General features: G+C 39.6%; 2 protein-coding genes across 8 annotated transcripts in view; one reads left to right on the top strand and one right to left on the bottom strand.

Annotated features, from left to right (window-relative positions):
- Nucleotides 1-18,988, top strand: part of Herc3 (HECT and RLD domain containing E3 ubiquitin protein ligase 3) — a 176,249-nt gene that overhangs the window by 113,966 nt on the left and 43,295 nt on the right. Inside the window, exon 25 of one of the 7 annotated variants that reach the window (XR_002396187.2) lies at nt 17,960-18,023. The exons of the other annotated variants lie outside the window; for them this stretch is intronic. The gene's annotated coding sequence lies outside the window, so the exon portion shown is untranslated. The remainder of the gene's footprint in view (nt 1-17,959; nt 18,024-18,988) is intronic. 7 annotated transcript variants of the gene reach the window in all.
- Nap1l5 (nucleosome assembly protein 1 like 5) lies at nt 14,158-16,238 on the bottom strand. Its single transcript, XM_004848063.4, has one exon. The coding sequence runs from the start codon at nt 15,857-15,859 to the stop codon at nt 15,380-15,382; it is 480 nt and encodes a 159-aa protein (XP_004848120.1). The 5' UTR covers nt 15,860-16,238; the 3' UTR covers nt 14,158-15,379.

Genomic DNA, 18,988 nt, shown 5'->3' with positions numbered 1-18,988 from the left:
AGTTGAAAGGGAAGCAATATTCCCGAATTCATTTCTGGAAGCAAGCATCACCTTGATCCCCAAAGCAGAGAAAGACCCAACCAAAAAATAGAACTGTAGGCCAATCTCACTAATGAACCAAGATGCAAAAATCCTTTATAAGATCCTGCCAAATAGAATGCAGAAGATCTTCAAGAAGATCATACACCCTGCCGAAGTAGGATTTATTCCAGGGATGCAGGGAAGGTTCAACATACACAAATTAATCAATGTAGTACACTGTATCAATAGAGCCAAGGACAAAAACCATATGATCATCTCAATAGGTGGCAGAAAAAGCATTTGACAAAATCCAACAGGCATTTATGATAAAAAAAAAAAACCTACAAAAAGGGCCTGGGATTTAAATCAGTGGTTCCGCCACCTGCCCTGCAAGCACAAGGACCTGAGTTTGATCCGTGGTACCAAAAAAAAAAAACAAAAACAAAAAACGAAACTCTCCAAAAAATCTGAATAGATGGTCTCTACCTCAATCTGATAAAAGCCATCTATGAAAAACCAACAGCCAGTTTCATACTAAATGGTCAAAAACTGAAATCCTTCACACTAAGTCAGGAATAAGACAAGGATGTCCACTATCACCACTCTTGTTCAACATAGTCTTGGAAACATTAGCCACAGCAATTAGACAAGAGAAAGAAATAAAAGGAATTAAGATAGGAAATAGAGAAGTCAAGTTGTCGTTATTTGGAGATGACATGATATCGCTATGTAGAAGACCCCAAATACTCCACCAAAAATCTTTTAGACTTAATAACCAAATTCACTAAAGTAGCTGGATACAAGGTCAACACACAAAATCAATAGCTTTCCTCTAGAAGAACAACAGACTCATTGAAAGAGAAATAGTGCAAATAATTACTTTCACAATAGCATCCAAGAAACTGAAATACCTAGGAATCAACCTAACAAAAGACATTAAAGACCTCTTCTCTGAAAACTATAGCACTCTGAAAAGAGAGATTGAAGATGATATCAGAAAATGGACAGACATCCCCTGCTCCTGGGTAGGAAGGATTAATAGAGTGAAAATGACCATACTTCCAAAACTGCTATATAGATTCAATGCAATCCCAGTTGAAATCCCAGCAGCATACTTCATGGACCTTGGGAAACCAATCCAAAAATTCATTTGGAAAAAGAAGAGACCCAGAATAGCAAAAGCAATTCTAGGTAACAGAGACATGGCAGGAGGTATCACAACCCCCAACTTGAGACTATACTACAATGCTACTGTGATAAAAACACCATGGTACTGTCAGAGAAACAGATCTAAGGACCAGTGGAACAGATTAGAAGATGCAGAAACAACCCCAGACATATTTAGCCACCTCATCTTCCACATGGAGCCAAACATCCTCACTGGAGGAAAGATAGCCTCTTTAATAAATGGCGATGGAAAAATTGGGTTTCAACTTGCCAAAGATTAAAACTAAACCGATATCTCTCGCCATGCACTAAACTAAAATTGAAATGTATTAAACATCTAAATATTAAAACAGAATCGCTAAACCCGCTATAACAGAGCTTAGGTAGAACCCTTGAAAACATCGATGTAGGAAAATATTTTATGAATAAAACCTCAGTTGCCCATGAACTAGCACAAAGAATCAATAAGTGGATTTTCTTCTTATTGAAAATCTTCTGCACAGCAGGAGAAATGACCAACAGTGTGAAGAGACAACCCTCAATATGAAAAAAATTTTCACCTGGTGTTCCTCAGATAAAGGTCTACTAAGCAGAATTTATAAAGAGCTTAAAAAAATCAGACCTCCCAAATTTAAAGACCCGATCTAAAAATGGGCATCTGAGATGAACAGACATTTCTCAGACAAAGAAGTAGAAATAGCAGATAAACATGAAAAAATGTTCAACATCACTGGTCATTTGAGAGATGCAAATGAAAACAATGCTGAGATTCCACCTCACCCCAGAAAGAATGCCTGGTATCATGAAATCAACCAATAACAAATGCTTGTGTGGCTGTGGGGAAGGAGAAGCACGGCTCCACTGCTCATCAGAGTGTAGACTGGTGCAACCACTGTGGAAATCAGTATGGAGATCACCTCGAAGAACTAGGACTGGAAGTCCCATTTGACCCAGCTATTCCCCTGCTGGGGATCTTCCCCAAAGAATTAAAAGAATCATACCACAGTGATATATGAGTACCCATGTTCATCGCAGCACAATTTGTGATAGCTAAAACTCGGAAACAGCCCAATTGCCCATCAACTGGAGACTGGATAAAGAAAATATGGTTTTTTTATAAGATGGAGTGCTACTCAGATATAAAGAATGAAAAACTAGAGACATTTATAGTGAAATGGATGCACATTAAGGCAATACTCTTTAAGTGAAATAAATAGGACACACGTGTAAATATCAAATAGTTCCTCTTGTGTGAGAAACTGAAAGTGTAAATAAGGACCAAAGGGTATAATATATAATGTGAAATAGGAAGAAAAGAGGCAAAGGGTGGGTAAGGGGAAGTTGGAGGCGAAGGGGGAAAGGAAAGAAGGAAATGGAATTAATGTGAGAAAATGAAAAAAATGGAAACAAATCCTTTGTAAATAGGGAGGGCTGGAGGGGTTGAAGAGAGGGCAGGGGAATGGGGGAAAAATAAGAAGCAAGAGAGATTATGTAAAGGTGCAGATTTCTAAGGATGAATGTCATTATATTGTATATCTAAAATGTACCAATAAAATTTATAAAAAACAGTGATGTATGTCTTGTTCTTGAGACTGAAAGGTCAAAATCATAAGTGTTGGCAAAGATTAGATTCTAGTGAGGGTCCTTTTCTGGGTCCCAGACTGCCAACTTCTCATAATCTTTTTTTTTTTTAAATTAAATTCTTTTATTGGTACATTGTAGGTATACAACACAATTACATTTCTCATTGGGAATTGTACCTGTACATAATCCATCTTGGTTCTTATTTTTTCCCCATTCCTAGCCTTCCCTTCATGCCCTCCACCCTTCCCTATTTACAGAGACTTTATTTCCATTTTTTCCATTTCTCAGCATTTTTCCTTTCCCTTCTTTCCTTTCCCCTGCCCCTCCCACTACCCCTACCCCTTTGGACCTTTTCTTCCTATTTTACATTACCGATTATTCATTCTAATCATTGGTACATTTTAGGTATACAATATAATGACATTCATCATTGGAAATTTGCACCTTTACATAATCTCTCTTGGTTCTTATTTTTCACCCTTGCCCAGCCCTCCCTTCAACCCCTCCATTCCTCCCTATTTACAAGGATTTTGTTCCTATTTTTCCATTTTCTCATATTAATCCCATTCCCTTCTATCCTTTCCCCTAGCCCTCCCACTTCCTTCCCCTTTGCCCCTTTTCTTCCTATTTCATATTACCTATTATACATTTAGCCCTTATTTACACTTTCAGTTTCTCACACCAGAGAAACTATTTGGTATATATACATGTGTGTCCTATTTATTTCACTTAAGAGTATGGCCTCAATGTGCATCCACTTAGCTGTAAATGTCTCTAATTTCTCATTTTTTATGGCTGAGTAGTACTCCATTTTATTAAAAAACCACATTTTCTTTATCCAGTCTCTAGTTGATGGGCATTTGGGCTGTTTCCAAGTTTTAGCTATTACAAACTGTGCTGCTATGAAGGTGGGCACACATATATCACTGTGGTATGATTCTTTTAATTCTTTTGGGAAGATCCCCAGCAGGGGAATAGCTGGGTCAAATGGGACTTCCAGTCCTAGTTCTTCGAGGTGATCTCCATGCTGATTTCCACTGTGGTTGCACCAGCCTACACTCCCACCAGCAGTGGAGCAGGGTTCCTCTTTCCCCACAGCCCCGTCAGCATTTGTTATTGGTTGATTTCATGATAGCAGCCATTCTTTCTGGAGTGAAGTGGAATCTCAGCATTGTTTTCATTTGCATCTCTCGAATGACCAGTGACGTTGAACATTTTTTCATGTATTTATTTGCTATTTCTACTTCTTTGTCTGAGAAATGTCTGTTCATTTCAGATGCCCATTTTTAGATTGGGTCTTTATATTTGGGAGGCCTGATCTTTTTAAGTTCTTTATAGATTTGAGATAGTAGACCTTTGTCTGAGGAAGAGCAGGTGAAGATTTTTTCCCACATTGTGGGTTGTCTCTTCACACTGCTGGTGGTTTCCCTTGCTGTGCAGAAGCCTTTTAATAAGAAGAGATCCCACTTGTTGATTGTTTGTGCTAGTTCACAGGCAACTGAGGTTTTGTTCACAAAATCTTTTCCTACACCAATGTCTTCAAGGGTTCTACCTAACCTCTCTTCCAACTGGTGCAGAGTTTCTATTTGAATATTTAGATCTTTAATCCATTTTGATTTCAGTTTAGTGCATGGTGAGAGATACAGGTCTAGTTTTAATCTTTGGCAAGTTGAAACACAATTTTTCCAGCACCATTTATTAAAGAGGCTATCTTTCCTCCAGTGAGGGTGTTTGGCTCCTTTATTGAGGATGAGATGGCTGAGTGTGTCTGGTGTTGTTTCTGCATCTTCTAGTCTGTTCCACTGTTCTTCAAGTCTGTTTCTTTGCCAGTACCATGCTGTTTTTATCACAGTAGCTTTGTAGTATAGTTGCATGTTGGGGATTGTGATACCCCCTGCCATGTCTCTGTTGCCTAGAATTGCTTTTGCTATTCTGGGTCTCTTCTTGTTCCAAATGAATTTTTGGATTGTTTTCTTGAGATCTATGAAGTATATTGTTAGAATTTCAATCGGCATTCCATTGAATCTATATAGCAGTTTTGGAAGTATGGCCATTTTCACTCTATTAATCCTTCCTACCCAGGAGCAGGGGATGTCTGTCCATTTTCTGATATCATCTTCAATCTCTCTTTTCAGAGTGCCATAGTTTTCAGAGAAGAGGTCTTTGATTTATTTTGTTAGGTTGATTCCTAGGCATTTCAGTTTTTTGGATGCTATTGTGAAAGGAATTGTTTGCCCTATTTCTCTCTCAGTGAGTCTGTCATTGGTGTAGAGGAAAGCTATTGATTTTTGTGTGTTGACCTTGTAACCAGCTACTTGACTGAATTTGGTTGTTAAGTCTAGAAGACTTTTGGAGTTCTTGGGGTCCTCTATATAGAGTATCATGTCATCTGCAAATAATGACAGTTTGACTTCTTCATTACCTATCTTTATTCCTTTTATTTCTTTCTCTTGTCTAATTGCCGTGGCTAATGTTTCCAGAACTCTATTGAACAAGTGTAGTGATAGTGGACATCCTTGTCTTGTTCCTGATTTTAGTGTGAAGGATTTCAGTTTTTGACCATTTAGTATGATATTGGCTGTTGGTTTTTCATAGATGGCTTCTATCAGTTTGAGGTAGAGACCATCTATTCCAATTTTTTGTAGGGTTTTTATCATAAAAGCGTGTTGGATTTTGTCAAATACTTTTTCTGCGTCTATGGAGATAATCATATGGTTTTTGTCCTTGGCTCTATTGATATAATGTATTACACTGATTGATTTGCATATGTTGAACCATCCCTGCATCCCTGGAATGAATCCCACTTGGTCAGGGTGTATGATCTTCTTGATGATCTTCTGCATTCTGTTTGCCATTATCTTATTAAGAATTTTTGCATCTATGTTCATGAGTGAGATTGGAATATAGTTCTCTTTTTCGGTAGGGTCTTTCTCTGCTTTGGGGATCAAGGTGATGCTTGCTTCCAGGAATGAATTTGTGAGTATTGCTTCCCTTTCAATTTCATTGAAGCATTTAAACAGTAGTGGCAGTAGTTCCTCTCTAAATGTCTTGTAGAATTCAGCAGTGAAGCCATCAGGGCCTGGGCTTTTCTTAGTTGTTAAGTTTTTAATTACATTTTCAATTTCATTGGTTGATATTGGGTTGTTCAGAATTTTTAGGTCTTGTTCGTTCAACTTTGATAATTCATATGTATTTAGGAATCTGTCCATTTCTTCTGTGTTGTCCATCTTATTGGCATATAGGTTCTGGAAGTAGGTATTGATGATCTTCTGGATTTCTGCTGGCTCTGTTGTAATTTCATCCTTTTCATTCCTAATTGCATGGATTTGGGCCTTTTCTTTCCTTTTTCTGACAAGGTTGGCTAAAGGTTTGTCAATTTTGTTGATTCTTTCGAAGAACCAACTCTTGGCTTCATTGATTTTTTGTATTGTTCTCTTAGTCTCCATTGCATTGATTTCTCCTCTGATCTTTATAATTTCCTCTCTTGTATGAGCTTTGGGGTTGTCCTGCTCTTCTTTTTCTAGAAGCTTGAGGTTCAGCATCAGGTTGTTTAATTGGGCTCATTCTGTTTTCCTAATATGCGTATTCACTGCTATGAATTTCCCTCGTTAAGACTGCTTTCATTGTGTCCCATAGATTCCGATATGTTGTATTGTCATTGTCATTTAATTGAAGGAACTGTCTGATTTCTTAATTTCCTCTGTGACCCATTGCTTACTCAGAAGTGTGTTGTTCAATTTCCACATGTTTATGAAATTCTTTGAGTTTCTTTTGCTATGGATCTCCAATTTGATAGCCCTATGGTCTGATAATATACAGGGGATAACTTCAGTTCCTTTGCACTTACTTAAACATGTTCTATGTGTGAGTATGTGGTCTATTTTGGAGAATGACCCATGTGCAGCTGAGAAGAATGTGTATCCTGATTTTGTGGGGTGGAAGATTCTGTAAACATCTGTTTATTTGTTTGTTTTATTATAAGTTCATTTGTTCAAGAGTTCGATTGAGTTCTAGTATTTCAGTACTTATTTTTAGTCTAGTTGATCTATCTATTTGTGACAGTGGGGTGTTGAGGTCCCCCACTATAATTGTTTAAGTGCATACATGACTTTTCATGTCCGTTAGTATTTGTTTTACATAGTTGGGTGCACTAGTGTTTGGTGCATAGATATTCATGATTGTCATCTCTTCCTCTTGGATTCTTCCCTTTACAAGGATGTAGTGTCCTTCTTCATCTCTCTTAATCAGTGTTGGTTTGAAATCTACTTGATCTGCAAAGAAGATAGCTACTCCTGCTTTTTTTTGGGTTCCTGTCCCATGCAGTATTGTTTTCCACCCTTTAACTTTCAGTCTATGAGTTTCTTTTTGAATTAAGTGTGTTTCTTGTATGCAGCATCTTATTGGATTTTGCTTCTTGACCCATTCTGCCAGTCTATTTCTTTTGATTGGTGAATTGAGACCATTAACGTTGGTGGTTATAACTGAAATGTATTGACTTGTCATTGCCATGACTTTTTCTTTTTGTTGGGTTCTCCCCCTTTACATTTAATTTCTTGTCATGCCAGATGGGTTCATTCTTCTGTGCTTCCTGGGGTTGTGATCCTCAATGTCTGTTCCTAGGCTATTGTGTAAAATTCTTTGGAGTGCTGGTTTGGTATTCACGAAGTTCCTAAGGTGCTCTTTGTCATGAAAGTATCTTATTTCTCCATCCATTTTGTAAGATAGTTTTGCAGGGTACATCAATCTGGGTTGGAAGCTGTTTTCTTTTAGGGCTTGGAATATGTCACTCCAAGCTCTTCTTGCCTTGATGGTTTGTGTTGAGAAGTCTGCTGTGATTCTAATGGGCTTTCCTTTGTATGTGATTTGTTTCTTTTCTCTCACTGCTTGTAGAACTTTTTTCTTCTGTTCTGTTTCTGGAGTCTTAACAGTTATATGCCTATGTGTAGATTTTTTTTTGATCCAGGCTATTTGGAGTCCTATATGCCTCACTTATCTGTATGTCAAGCTCTTTTCCCCTGCTTGGGAAGTTTTCTGCCTTTATTTCTGTGAAGAGATTTTTTACGTCATCTCCACTCTCTCCTGTTTCTTCTTTGAGCCCAATCAGTCTTATGTTATTCTTCTTTGCATCATCTAGCAGCTGCTGGATTGATCTCTCATGTTCCCTTATAATTTTGAAGCAATTTTTCTTTTTCTGGTCACTAATTGCAATCTTATCTTCTATATCTGAAATTCTGTCCTCATATTCGCTCATTCTGCTGTGTAGACTTTCAGTGGAGTTTTTCATGCCCTGGAAATGTATTTGCATCTGTTTTATGGATTCCATTTGTTTCTTATGTTGGGATTCCATCATGTTCCTGAGCTCCTCTCTAGATTTATTAATCATTTCTTGCACTAGGGGCACAATTTCTCCTGTTATCTGAGAAATTATTTCTGATTTCATTTTTTTCAGATCCCCTTTTGTTGCCAGTTCAGTGGGTCCAGGTGGTTGAGTATCAGAGTGTTCCATCTCATTTCCCTTTGGGGTTGCTGTAGGTGATCTGGAAGTCTGGTTTTGAGACTTATTTATGTGTTTTCTCATTTTGACTGGGGCGGGGGGCTATTAGCGCCTGCATGGATTACCTCCTCTGAGCTGGGAGAGGTGGGACAGGGGCCGGGAGCAGCAGTAGGGATGGTGACCCAAAAGCCCTTTCCTGTGGCCTTGGAGCAGCGGGAGGGATGGTGGCTGGGAAGCCCCTTTCTCTAGACCAGGAGCAGTGGGATGGCGGCTCAGAAGCCCCTACCTCTGGCCCAGGAGTGGTGGGAGGGATGGTGGCCTGGAAGCCCCTTCCTCTGGGCCAGGAGCAGCGGGACAGAAGGTGGCCCAAAAGCTCTTTCCTCTGGGCTCGGAGCAGGGGGAGGGATGGTGACCCTGAAGCCCCTTCCTCTGGACCAGGAGCAGTGGGACGGCGGCTCAGAGGCCCCTACCTCTGGGCCGGGAGCAGCGGGACTCAGTACCTTGGTCTGGTGGTCTGGTGTCCTCTGCGTCTTTGTTGTGTGGAACCAGGCAGCTACCTGTCTGCAGAGGGGTGATTCGGCGTGTTCTGTGCCACTAGGGACCTCGGTAGGACGTGGGCAGACCTGCCTGTCTGCAGCGGGGTGATTCGGCATCTTCTGTGCGACTTGGGACCTCGGTAGGGCGTGCACAGACCTGCCTGTCTGGAGCAGGCTGATTCGGTGTGTTCCATGCGACTCAGGACCTCGGTAGGGCGTGGGCAGACCTGCCTGTCTCGATAGTATATTCTTTAAAACTATCTATTAATATCGATGGAGAAGTAAGATGTTTCTCTGACAAAGAGCACCTTAAGACAGTTGTGACCCTCAAACCAGCCCTTAAAAAATTTCTCAGAGATATCCAAGCAAAGGAAAGAGACAGATGAGACACCAACAGCAGCAGCCCTCCTTCTGTTGTCTTCTGTCTGAGGTTTGGGCAATCTGCCACTCATGAGCGGGTGTCTGTGTCCTGTTGGGGAGCCTAGGAAATTAGTCCCAGGGGCACGCCATTCCCCTCAAGGAGGCAAAGAGCCACTCCCTCATAATCTTTTTTTTTGAATTCGGGACTTTGCCATTGTGAGGCAGGTGATAGAACCACTGAGCTAAATCCCTGGCCCCTAACTTCTCATATTCTTAGGCAGAGAGCAGTGAGGGGAAGCAGGCCTTCCCATGAGTCCTATAAGGAAATTAATCACATTCTAGATGACTCTGCCATCATGACTTCATCTAATCTGAATTATCTTTCAAGACCCCAACTTTTTGAATGGGGGGGGACATTGCACGCACAAGCATTGAGTTCTAATACTACTAGACAGCTTCTAAGAACTTAGTATGGTTATTGCCATACTGCTTAGTTATAGCTGTTGTGGTTAGTGACAAACAGTAAAAGACAGGGATTTTTTTTTTTCATTTCATGTTTTGTGCATAAAACAAATCTTATCAACAAAGTCACTTGAGATCCTGTTAGGAAGGGATGTATGATGTAAAACATGAATCGTTACAGTTGTCATTTCTTTTATCTGTTCTATGGTGTAACATTGTCACTGGGGTCCTATCTTAAGTGACTAAAAAATGAAAATATTCTCTCAGAAATAACCCCTGCTGGATTTTAACTTGGCAATTGTATTTATAGATATTGACAGCACAGTAGGATGTTTATTGTCATGGCTGTCTTGGAGGAAAACGCCAGAGGAATACCAGCTCCACCTCCATAAGTTATTCCCTTCCATTTGGTCTTAAAGTCAATTTCTGTCGTTGGACAAGAACTGCACAAAGAAATTACAGGAGTCCAGGTGAAAGGTTATATGTGACCGATGGCTGTTGTCCTCTGTGTAGCCAAAATCTTGCCATGCTTTAGTACATCTGGATAATACTGTGTTACACGAGTACTCAGGGTTAAGTATTTCTTGGACTATATAACATGGTGTTATTATCACTGATGAAAAAACTATGTATTCACCCAAATTTACCTCAGTATGAGGCAATTAAATAAGATTCCTCTCTTCCTTTTCTCATGGTGGTGTAGGGGATGAGAATGAAAGTGAATGGACTACACCATGAGAAATGTCAGACTTAATTAGCTAAGGGGTCCAAAGGGCACCCAGATTCCATAGGGAGTACCTGAGCATAAAATTCAGGCATGACAAATACTTGTAGCCCCTTGAGATCTACTGAAGTTAGTACTGTGACATACTTCATTTGTCTTTTTGCAATAGTCTGAGAGGTGCAGGCTTTAAGGTCTGCATTCTATTTACACTGGTCTGCTAGAGAGGTCATTAAACTGTCGGGAACATTTCCGAGTGCTCACCATGTATCAGGCACTATCGTAAGTACTTTACATGCAAGCCTTGCCACTTTTTAGATGAGGAAACTGAGGCATTGGAGAGAGGTATTGGTCAGTCAGTCAGGGTTATACAGTCAGCAGCCCACGATTCAAAGCCAAGACAGTTTGAGTCTGTGCGTGTGCTCCATCAGCATCACAGTTCTCCCACCTAGAGCTGCAGACAGGTCTTTGAGAATTCCCTCCCGTCCTCTTTCCCCAGGAAGAAAAACCACTGAAGAGTTGACTCTTTTTCTTTCAAGCAGACTATATAATTTTCTAAAGATAAGGCTGCCATAGTTAAAAACATAGTACATATGTATGAAATTGAATGTCTGAATTTTTAAACAGGTGAAGATAGTGCTAACAGGGTGTTTAAAAGGTTATTACAAAACGCATGGGCACTTCAATAGTTGCTATGTAGTCTGTTTTGAAAAGGTATATTTTCTTAGGCTATTTGGCATGTTCGTGTGTTTTTTATTTTTTGTACTGAGGATCGAACTCAGAGCCTTGAGTTTGCGAGGCAAGCATGGTGCCACTGAGGTAAATCCCCAGCCCTATGTGTTCTTTTTATTCCCCCTTTTTTTTTTTATTTCTCTCTCCCCACTACCATTTTTAAATAAGACTGTTTCAGACATCTTTTATGGGTTTTTAAAATTTGTTTCTAATGTAAAGGCCCAAGAATGAAATTGAATTAAAGTATGTAGAATTTTGAATCTGTTTATAGATATTTTTGCTAAATTTACTTTGCTAAAGAATTCTGCCAGTTTCATCATCTGTTTATGAGAATCACTGTGTCATTGAGTCCTTACATCATGCTATTCTCTTTACAAAGAAACAAGAAATTCAATCTGATTCATCAGTTTTTACCTTTCTTTTACACGTAGGCTACTTTACATATTCTACACAGGATTTGGTCATCACTGCTGTGTACTTTGAAAATATTTTATTTTTTTAAACATCTTTTATCTTAGCCAATCTTATTTTAATGAACCTTTTATTTTTTTTGGTACCCAGGATCGAACTAGGGTCCTTGCACTTGTCCAGCAGGCGGCAAAACCACTGAGCTAAATCCCTGGCCCTACTTTGAAAATATTTTAAAATGAATGAAAGAGGTGGTGGCTGTACAGGATTGTGAATGTATGAAATACCATTGAATTGTTCCCTTTAAAGTGATTAGTTTTATTTTCCATGAATTTCACCTCAGTGTTTGTGTGCATGGAATGCAGACCCGCAGACAGGGAGAGCTGCCTTGCTGAGAATGCACAGCCTCTGCAAGCTGCAGTTACCTCATATACTCTTGGAGAGTTGGCTGGGAGTAAAATACAGACTGCCTTTTGATCTCCCAGTTATATTGTGTTTGGCCTGTAATGAGTTTAAAATGGTTATTGAGTGATAGAATTTGACTTGCCTTGAAGAGAAAGTAATCCTGCCAGGTATTAACATGCAGGTTTTATGGTTGCCAGAGGAGCTATCAGAATAGCAGTCTAGGAAATGCAGAGTGAAGATGAGCCCACTTAGGAAATAGTGGGAACCACTGGACTTTGTGAAGGAAATCATAAACATCCCTGTATCATTAAAGGACTGACCTTGGGGGTATGACTGAGCTAGAAAACCTATAGCTGAAAGAAAAGAAAGCTTGCTGGTGAGAGCACACAGCTGAGTACATGTCTCCAGACTGCCAGGTTTCTCTAGTGCTGCAGTATAGGAACATGTCATTCCACCTCTGCATTTCCTCCTCTTAAAGTAACCTGTTGATATCCATCATGTATTTCTCTAAAGGGACAAATGTTCACATGATTTGTATGCACTCTAATGTAGTAAAACTGTTAATCCTTTGTTATCCATATTTGTTGTTAGATTTTCCAAGTCTGTTGTGTTTGAAGATATAAAATGTATGTTTAAATCTTTATAATTTTCTAATTTTTATGTTGTCATGTCTGTTATTTCTTTTTTTTCCTTTGGTACCGGGGATTGAACTCAGGTCCTTGCGCTTGCCCAGCAGGCAGAGAAACCACTGAGCTAAATCCCCAGTCCCTATTATTTCTTGTTGTATGTCATTCTAGCCTTAACTTTTCTGTGTCCAGTAATTGATAAATATTTAATGTATTTTCTCCAATTAAAATTTTTTTGAGTCTATAGAAGTCTAAATTACTATGTTTTCTTGACAGTTTTTATAGGTAAACACATCAGGGTAATTATGTTAAGTTCCAGATCCAGTTTGGGTTTTGATTTGAATTTGATAAATTTAAAGTTAATTTGGGAAGAAATATCATGTTTGTGATATTCAATCTTATAATAATCCAAAGGCTTATGTTACATTTCTTTGTAAAATCCTGTTTTTTCTTTTCACATAGATTATATACATTTTTTAAATTAGAGCTATTTGAAATATTTTGACTTATTTCAAAATGTACCTTTCCTATATTATTTTGATCATTTTAAAGTGCCTGGACAGGGCCAGGGATTTAGCTCAGTGGTGCCACCGCCTGCCTCACAAGCACAAGATCCTGAGTTTGATCCTCATACCAAAAAAAAAAAAAAAAAAAAGTGCCTGGACATTGTTACTGTTTTTTATTTGTTTATCTGATAACCAATCAACTCATATTGATTCTATCAAATAGTTTTCCAGTTGATTCTCGAGTTTTCCTTAATCACATGCCTGCCTCCCAAAAAATCCTCAGTGGACCCTTTACTTGTATTTTAATCACTTTTGCTTTTTATCAGACCTAAAAAATAATAAATGACCCCCTCTCCCATTCCTAGAGATAAGAAATGAATATTGTATCTTATTATTTTTTGGCTGATATTGAGACAGTTATGTGATTAACTTAATCTTGACCTATATATATATTATTTTGACTTTCTTTTGGTTGGCCAGGCCATAGGAAAGATAAACATTGCCTTAGGTTTTTTGTATCCAACTGTGCTTACTAGCAACAGGTCAGAGCTACATGCCATTCCCTACAAAAACAAATTTTGTTTCTGTGAAACTTTAACCCTTAAATGAAATGAAAGATTGTCATCTGATTTTATATTTTTCTGGAGTCTTGCTTTTTGTTTTTTGCTTTATTCATAATACCCAAAGTTGAAATAGCATTTTTTGTGCATTTGTGTCACGTTAAAGTCTTTTATCCTTTCTGGAAGAAAACCAAAGCTTAACTCTTTAAAAATAGAGATGATAAAACAAGAGTTTATTGAATTTTTTTATATTTCTGAATTAAAAAGCACATTCTTTGAAATAAGGAATCATAAATGTTAGGGATGTAATGATGCCCACTTTCTCCCCTTTTGTAACAGGAAATGAGGAAGGTTAAATTTCAAATCAGTATCTTTATCTTTCTTGTAATAATAACAGTAATAGCTGAAAATTTTATCCAGCACTTACCAGGTGTCAGACATTGTTCTATCGGCTTGTGTGTATTAACTCAATTGTGTGTATTTTTTTTCTTCAAAATAATTGTGAGGAGGAGACTATTATCCTTTTTTATAGATGAACATACAGGCAGAATACTGAGTCTTTTTTTTTTTGGGAAAATACTATTTTATTAACACCACAATGGTAAACAAGTTTATGCTTATTTTTTATAGATCACTGGCTCACACATAATTCAAAACCCACAAAGAAGCTAAAAGTCTTTTACATTAAATGTGTTCTTAAAAATCCTTCCTGTATGCCAGTCGAGCAGTAACACTTGATTATGAACCATTTTATACTACTTACATTTACATAGCAAAATAATGAAGGCAGAGCTAATATAAGCAAACATAAACCCTTTCTACTTCTGAGCTGGGGGTGGGGGCACACACTTGGATTGTTTCTTCAAGTATATATTTTTTCCAAACATACTTGCTTCTGTGAGGAGTTCTGATGCTTTTCACAGTTATACCCTAAAAGCAACGTGACAGAAAGACTTCACAAAGATCAAACTACATAACACTGAATACACATGCTGTACATAATTTGCTACATTATACTTCTCTTCAAGTAAATTTATATTTCTAAAATGCTAGATTGATTTAATACTTAAACATTTGGGGTAGTTTTTACACCTTTGTAAGTAGACAATACTAAGAAAACACATAAACATGAGACTGTAACTAATGAATACATATGTTGACAATATTATACACTATACACCCTCCTTCTTGAGACCATGTTGTTTCTCAAAACTCACATATTCAGAACATCTATCAGAACTTGAAATGGCAGTTTTCTTAGTGTCCTTAGCAGTAGTGTCAGGGTCTCAATCACAGGTTTCCTGTCTGCCATCTCTCCTCTGAAGCATACAGCTGATGTCGGGGTTAGAAAGGCAAAGTCTTGAAGTTGGCATCTTTCTTGGGTTTGCTTTCTCTGGATTGGGAAATGCAAGGCCTAAAGAAATTGAAGAATTAAGAATGGAAAACGCCTTCAGCCCGGGTCATGACTGGGTTTCAAAGTGGCGTTCCTTAGTTCACATCTTCTGACACCTGTTTTAGGCCTCAATTTTCAGTCTTTACAAAAGATAGCTGAAAAGAAAATCAGCTTAATTCACCTTCAATATGTTTTGATATCTTTGTTGTGTTCAACAGGAAAGTCAGATTTGCAATGGGCTGGCCAGGATCTAATTGCTTTAATTTAGGAATGTCAGAATAAATTCACATTGTATTTTTGGTCTAAAAGCTGAGCCTTTTAAAGTCCACCAATATTAGAATAACGGGAGGAGGGTGTCTGTTGGGCATCTTCCCTGTGAACTGCCCTCTTACTTCTTGGCGTCCTCATGCACCTGGGCGCTGCTCGCTCCCGCGGCGACCTCCTTCCTCCTGCTCCTCCTCCTGCTCCTCCTCCTCCTCCTCGTCCTCCTCCTCGTCCTCATAGTCATCTTCATCCTCGTCCTCCCCCTCCAAGGTCCACGCACACCCCTCCATCTCGCCCGTGAGCTCTTGGATCTTAGCAAGCAAGGGCTTATAAATGTCGTTGTACTTTTTCTCCAGAGCCTGAAATTCCTTATCAAATTTGGCCTCTATTTTATCGCATCGCCTCTGCAGCTTTTTGAGCGCCAGGACGCGGCACTTGACAGAATTGGGCAGGCTCTCAAGAAAGTCATTTCTGGGCTTGGGCGAGTTTTCTGAGGGGGTCTGGGGCGTGGCCGCGACATCCGCCTTGCCACCCTGGGCCATTACCTCCTGGGCCGCAGCCCCGGCAGCCGCCGCCGCCTGGCTGGGCTCCGCGGGGCCCCGGTTCTCCGCGTCGGCCATGGCGGAGGCGGAGGCTGAGGCTGTCGCAGAGGACTACCGGTCCCGCAGAGGTGCTGCTCTCGCTGGGCAGCTGAGCCGTGGTCCCACCCACCGCCACTCACTGGCTGAAGCTCGCACTGCGCCAAGCGCGCCTGTTGCCACCCACTGGCCCAAAACCCGCCTCTGGGCGCTGCCCGTCTTCTGCGGAGCGAATTCCGCGGGCGTAGGGCGCTTTTCTCAGCCATTTGTGTGGGCTCATCCTGTGTGCATCGCACCCTTCACTCCCATCCAGGCCCTTTCCTGGGGCTGACAGTGCACCTGTCAGCCTTTGTTTCCGTCTCCATGGCAGGTGTTGGGCTGCCTTCGTAATGGCTGTCTCCCTTATTCTCCTCCACGATTGTGTCTTCAAATTCCTTTTCTAGAAAGCAAAAGCACTGAAGAGGCCACTCCCACCACTTTGGGTTCCTGGGTGCATGAGTGGGGCTTAGCATCTTGGGCTTTATATTCATCTACCTGCCCAGTCCCTAACCCTCCACCGGCACACCTTTCACACCGAGCAGCATATATCCTGGTGGCATTGTTGTCTGTCAGCACGGTGGACCTTGGAGTCAGTTTTTGAACTCTTTGGGTGGAAAGTCAAAGCTGAGTATCCTGGCATGTGTTCTAGAAGGTTCTACACAATCATTATGAGGAAGAATAAGTTGGAGGAAAGCCACAGAAAAAGCCCTCCAAATCATAGGGCATAGGAAAAGGGCCCCCTAGTGTCCCACTTGTAGCATTTATTTAGCCCTCCTCTGTTTTGGGGACACACACACACTCAAACAGTTATTGTCCCTAATGGGCAACACAGTTCAGCATTGGTTCTGTGGGTCTTGCTTGTGATTTGTGTCTGAGAGGGTTATAAAAGATCTTAAACAGCAAACTATTGTTTCTTTACTAGCAAAGTGAGTAAGCATTTTAGTTTCTTACATTACTTTATTAAGCCCAAAATCAGAGGTTCTTTTGTAAACATTAGGGTACAGATTTTAGGTACAGCAGGCAAATAATCTTTCCAGGATTTCCTCGGAAGTACTTTCATTACTGATAAAAGTGCTTTTCTTTTGCTATATGAGGACTTGTTAAAGTTTAGGTAAGCATGTGGATTTTGAAAATAACTTTAAATCTTTTCGTTCTTGTGAATATTAGTTAATACGTAGATAATGCTGAAACATAGCAGCACTTGATAATTTTTAACAAAAAGATTGCATTTATTAATATGCAAAAGATAGCATCTACAATGATCGTTTTCAGAAATGGACATCTTTGTGCCCCTCCTCAAAGAAAGTAAACATTTACAAAAGGCTTCCTGTTATTCTCATTAGCAAATATCCTGTTTTAAAAATATACTTGTGATTCCTGTTGTCTGCTCTTCTTTCTCCTCTTCTTCGTCTTCTCCTCCTACTTCTCCTCTTCCACCTTTCTCCTCCTCCTTGCAGATGCTCTACCACTGAGCTATACTCATCCCTATTTTTCTTTCTTAATTCTGCTTCCCAGAATTTACCTTTCCCCTTCCCTGTTACCATTTATATTAAGAAATTTTAGTCTTACCCTGATTGAGTTGGTATAATAAGGTATGCCTGTATGGTTGGCTGACGTGTTATTATCCCATCCCCTCGGGCTGGGGATTCATCCCCTCACCCATATATTCCACTTATCATCTCTTCTGTTGGCTACAGCCATCTTGAGAATAGGAGTGATTTTTCTCATTTTACATATGACAAATTATTATATAACATAAGCTATGCTTATATCTCTTAATTGGCAGAATCAGGCACAAACTAGGCCTTTTGACTCCTACAGTATAGAAGTTGTGGCAGTTTTTAAAAAACCAAATATTAGTCAAATTTCCTTGATTAATGTAACTTGTTTGAGACGACTGGGATGTACTCATCTTTCAAGATTTTTATATTCTCTCACCAGATCTTAAAACTTAGTATTAAGCGAGTCACTTTTTAAAAATTGGTTTTACTGAGGCATAATTTAATTCAATAAAATTTATCCTGTGTGACATGCCTTTGCAAAGAAATGCAGTTGTTACAGTTTTGATCTAGAATGTCCCCTAAAAATCTTATGTGTTCAAAGGTGGGACTTACAGAAGATAATTGGATCATGGGTGTGCTGTGGTCATTGGTGGATTGACCCATTGGTGAGTTCACAGCTAAATGTGCTGTTAGAAGGTGAGGTGAGGTTGGAAGAGGTCTGTCACTGGGGCTTTTGTGCTTTTGGAGGGTGTATTTCCATCCCCTGCTCCTGCCTTCACTCTGCTTCCTGGCTGCCATGCCTCTGTCATGGTGTTTCTGCCTTTCTATGGACTGAATCCCCTGAACCATGCACTAAAACCTTTCTTCCTTTAAGTCATGGGTGTCAGGTATTGTATTCATTGCTTTGAAAGCTGACTGATACATCAGTCATATAAGTACTGTAGTTAGTAGTCAAGATACGGAACAGTAATGCTACTTGCCCCAAAATATGCTTGTGGCTTTTTTTCCACTTCTAGCATTGGTGACCACTGTCTCAGTTATTTTGTTTTTTCTAGAATGTCATAAATAGAATTTTATGTGTAGCTTTTTGAGTGTGGCTTTTTTCACTAGCATAAGGTGTTTGAGATCCATCTTGTTGTTTTTTTTTAAATAACTTGTTCCTTTTATTTATTTTTTTTTTTGGTACTGGGGATCGAACTCGGGTCCTTGCTCTTGTGAGGCAGGCAGCGGAACCACTGAGCTAAATCCCTGGCCCAACTTGTTCCTTTTTAATATTGAGTAATCATCCAATTTGGGATTTCCAGATTTCTAACAATTATGAGCAGTGCTACTGTGAACAATGCTACTATAGGTCTCTATTTCTCTTGGGTAAATATCTAGCAGTGGAAATACTGGATCATGTAGTAAGTGTCTTAGTTTCTCGTTGCTGAGACAAAATACCTGATACCCAAAGTTAAAGGAGGAAAGGTTTATTTCTGCTCACTGTTTGTAAAGGTTTCAGTGTTTATAGTCAGCTGTCTCCAAGGCAGGGTGGCATGGCAGAGGGACATCACAGAGGAGATAGTCCATGACAGAGCAGACAGGAGGAAGCAAACTGCAGGCCAGCCTCCCTTTTTCTTTTGTCCCATCA

Source organism: Heterocephalus glaber, unplaced genomic scaffold (assembly GCF_053883595.1).
Source record: "Heterocephalus glaber isolate CG9 unplaced genomic scaffold, H.glaber_assembly_v1.0 deba00001454, whole genome shotgun sequence".
Taxonomy (NCBI): Eukaryota; Metazoa; Chordata; class Mammalia; order Rodentia; family Bathyergidae; genus Heterocephalus; species Heterocephalus glaber.
Note: the sequence above shows the minus strand (reverse complement) of the source record. Positions and strands in the feature narration are given on the sequence as shown.

What these genes read in the sequence shown, in the direction of transcription:
- Nap1l5 (XM_004848063.4), bottom strand. Translation starts at nt 15,859, where the DNA reads ATGGCCGACGCGGAGAACCGGGGCCCCGCGGAGCCCAGCCAGGCGGCG.